This window comes from Brassica napus, chromosome C7 (genome assembly GCF_020379485.1).
Source record: "Brassica napus cultivar Da-Ae chromosome C7, Da-Ae, whole genome shotgun sequence".
In the NCBI taxonomy this organism is placed as follows: Eukaryota; Viridiplantae; Streptophyta; class Magnoliopsida; order Brassicales; family Brassicaceae; genus Brassica; species Brassica napus.
Window position 1 is genome coordinate 35,698,979 of NC_063450.1, and position 1,175 is coordinate 35,700,153.

The 1,175-nt window shown below is 43.0% G+C and overlaps 1 protein-coding gene across 1 annotated transcript; it reads left to right on the forward strand.

Moving 5' to 3' along the window:
* Positions 1–968, forward strand: LOC106403644 (blue copper protein-like). Its single transcript, XM_048764197.1, has 2 exons — positions 1–42; positions 159–968. The coding sequence occupies exons 1-2, from the start codon at positions 1–3 to the stop codon at positions 954–956; spliced, it is 840 nt and encodes a 279-aa protein (XP_048620154.1). The 3' UTR covers positions 957–968.
* The last annotated feature ends 207 nt before the right edge of the window (positions 969–1,175 follow it).

Genomic DNA, 1,175 nt, shown 5'->3' on the forward strand with positions numbered 1-1,175 from the left:
ATGAATCAGTATTATCTTATCTTCCTCCTTTCTCTCTCTTTCGTAAGCATATGCCATTGTTGCCGTTATTGCTCAGATCATTGCACTTAGAAGTGACATTTCTAAAGCTTAGATCACCTTTCAGTCCTTGATTTCATTTCTCTTTAAATCTACGGAAGGTTTACAGAGAGATTTATCTCACATACTCTTTTACTGTCTCAGTGGGAGAGTCGAAGGGATGGAGGGCGAAGCACGGTAGCTATCATGAATGGGCTAAGCGTAAGGAATTCCAAGTGGGGGATTCTCTGATGTTTGAATACGATGGCAACGTCAACGACGTCACTCAAGTTTCCAGTCGTTTGGAATACCAATTCTGCAACTCCCTTTCTCCCAAAGCTGTCTACAACACAGGGCACGATGTCGTGACTCTCACGGAACCAGGTTATCACTTCTTCATCACCTCAAATCATTCTCAATGCGTAGTCGGACAGAAACTCGTCGTTTTTGTCGCCCATGACCATCCGATTCCTCCACCACCACCACCGAGAAAGATCCTTCCTTTCGGAAAAGATTTCAAGGTCGGTGACTCCAACGAATGGAGGAGGGTTCCTGAAGAGAGTGACTTCTATTCCAAGTGGAGTGAGGAGAAACAGTTTCATGTGGGAGACAATCTTCTTTTCTACTACAACGACCAAGTCGATGACCTCCTAGAAATCAACAGTGATCTTGAGTTCAAATCTTGCGACACTACTTCTCCTGTTGCCGTGCACAATGCTGGACAAAATCTCATAAGGCTAACGAAACCAGGAATCCGCTATTTTATTACCTCAAAGATTGGTCATTACGAGGCTGGGCTTAAGCTTCGAGTCGTGGTGCGACCACTATCCAAAAGTGTTCCTAAGAAGATGCAGTTGTCACCTTGCGACCGTCTCATCAAGTGGCTACACGATTCCTTCACACCCCACCCCCATCACTAAGATTTCGTTTCTTTTTTTGTGGGGCCGTCACGTGTCAGTGGAGCCTGTGAACAGTATATGAAACCAACAAATGTCGGTCCTTATTTGGTTATTTTTGTTACCGAATTTAGCTTAATTGTGGGGTCCATCACTATATTTTCTTTGTAAAAACCTTTTAAAAACTTGGGATAAAGATAGTCTTATTCTTATCATTATGGAGAGACTTGATTCAATAAAAAT

Bases quoted from the DNA above. Each gene is read 5' to 3' on its own strand.
- LOC106403644 (XM_048764197.1), top strand. From the start codon at position 1: ATGAATCAGTATTATCTTATCTTCCTCCTTTCTCTCTCTTTC. The intron at 43-158 runs GTAAGCATATGC...AATCTACGGAAG, and splicing joins TCCTCCTTTCTCTCTCTTTC to GTTTACAGAGAGATTTATCT.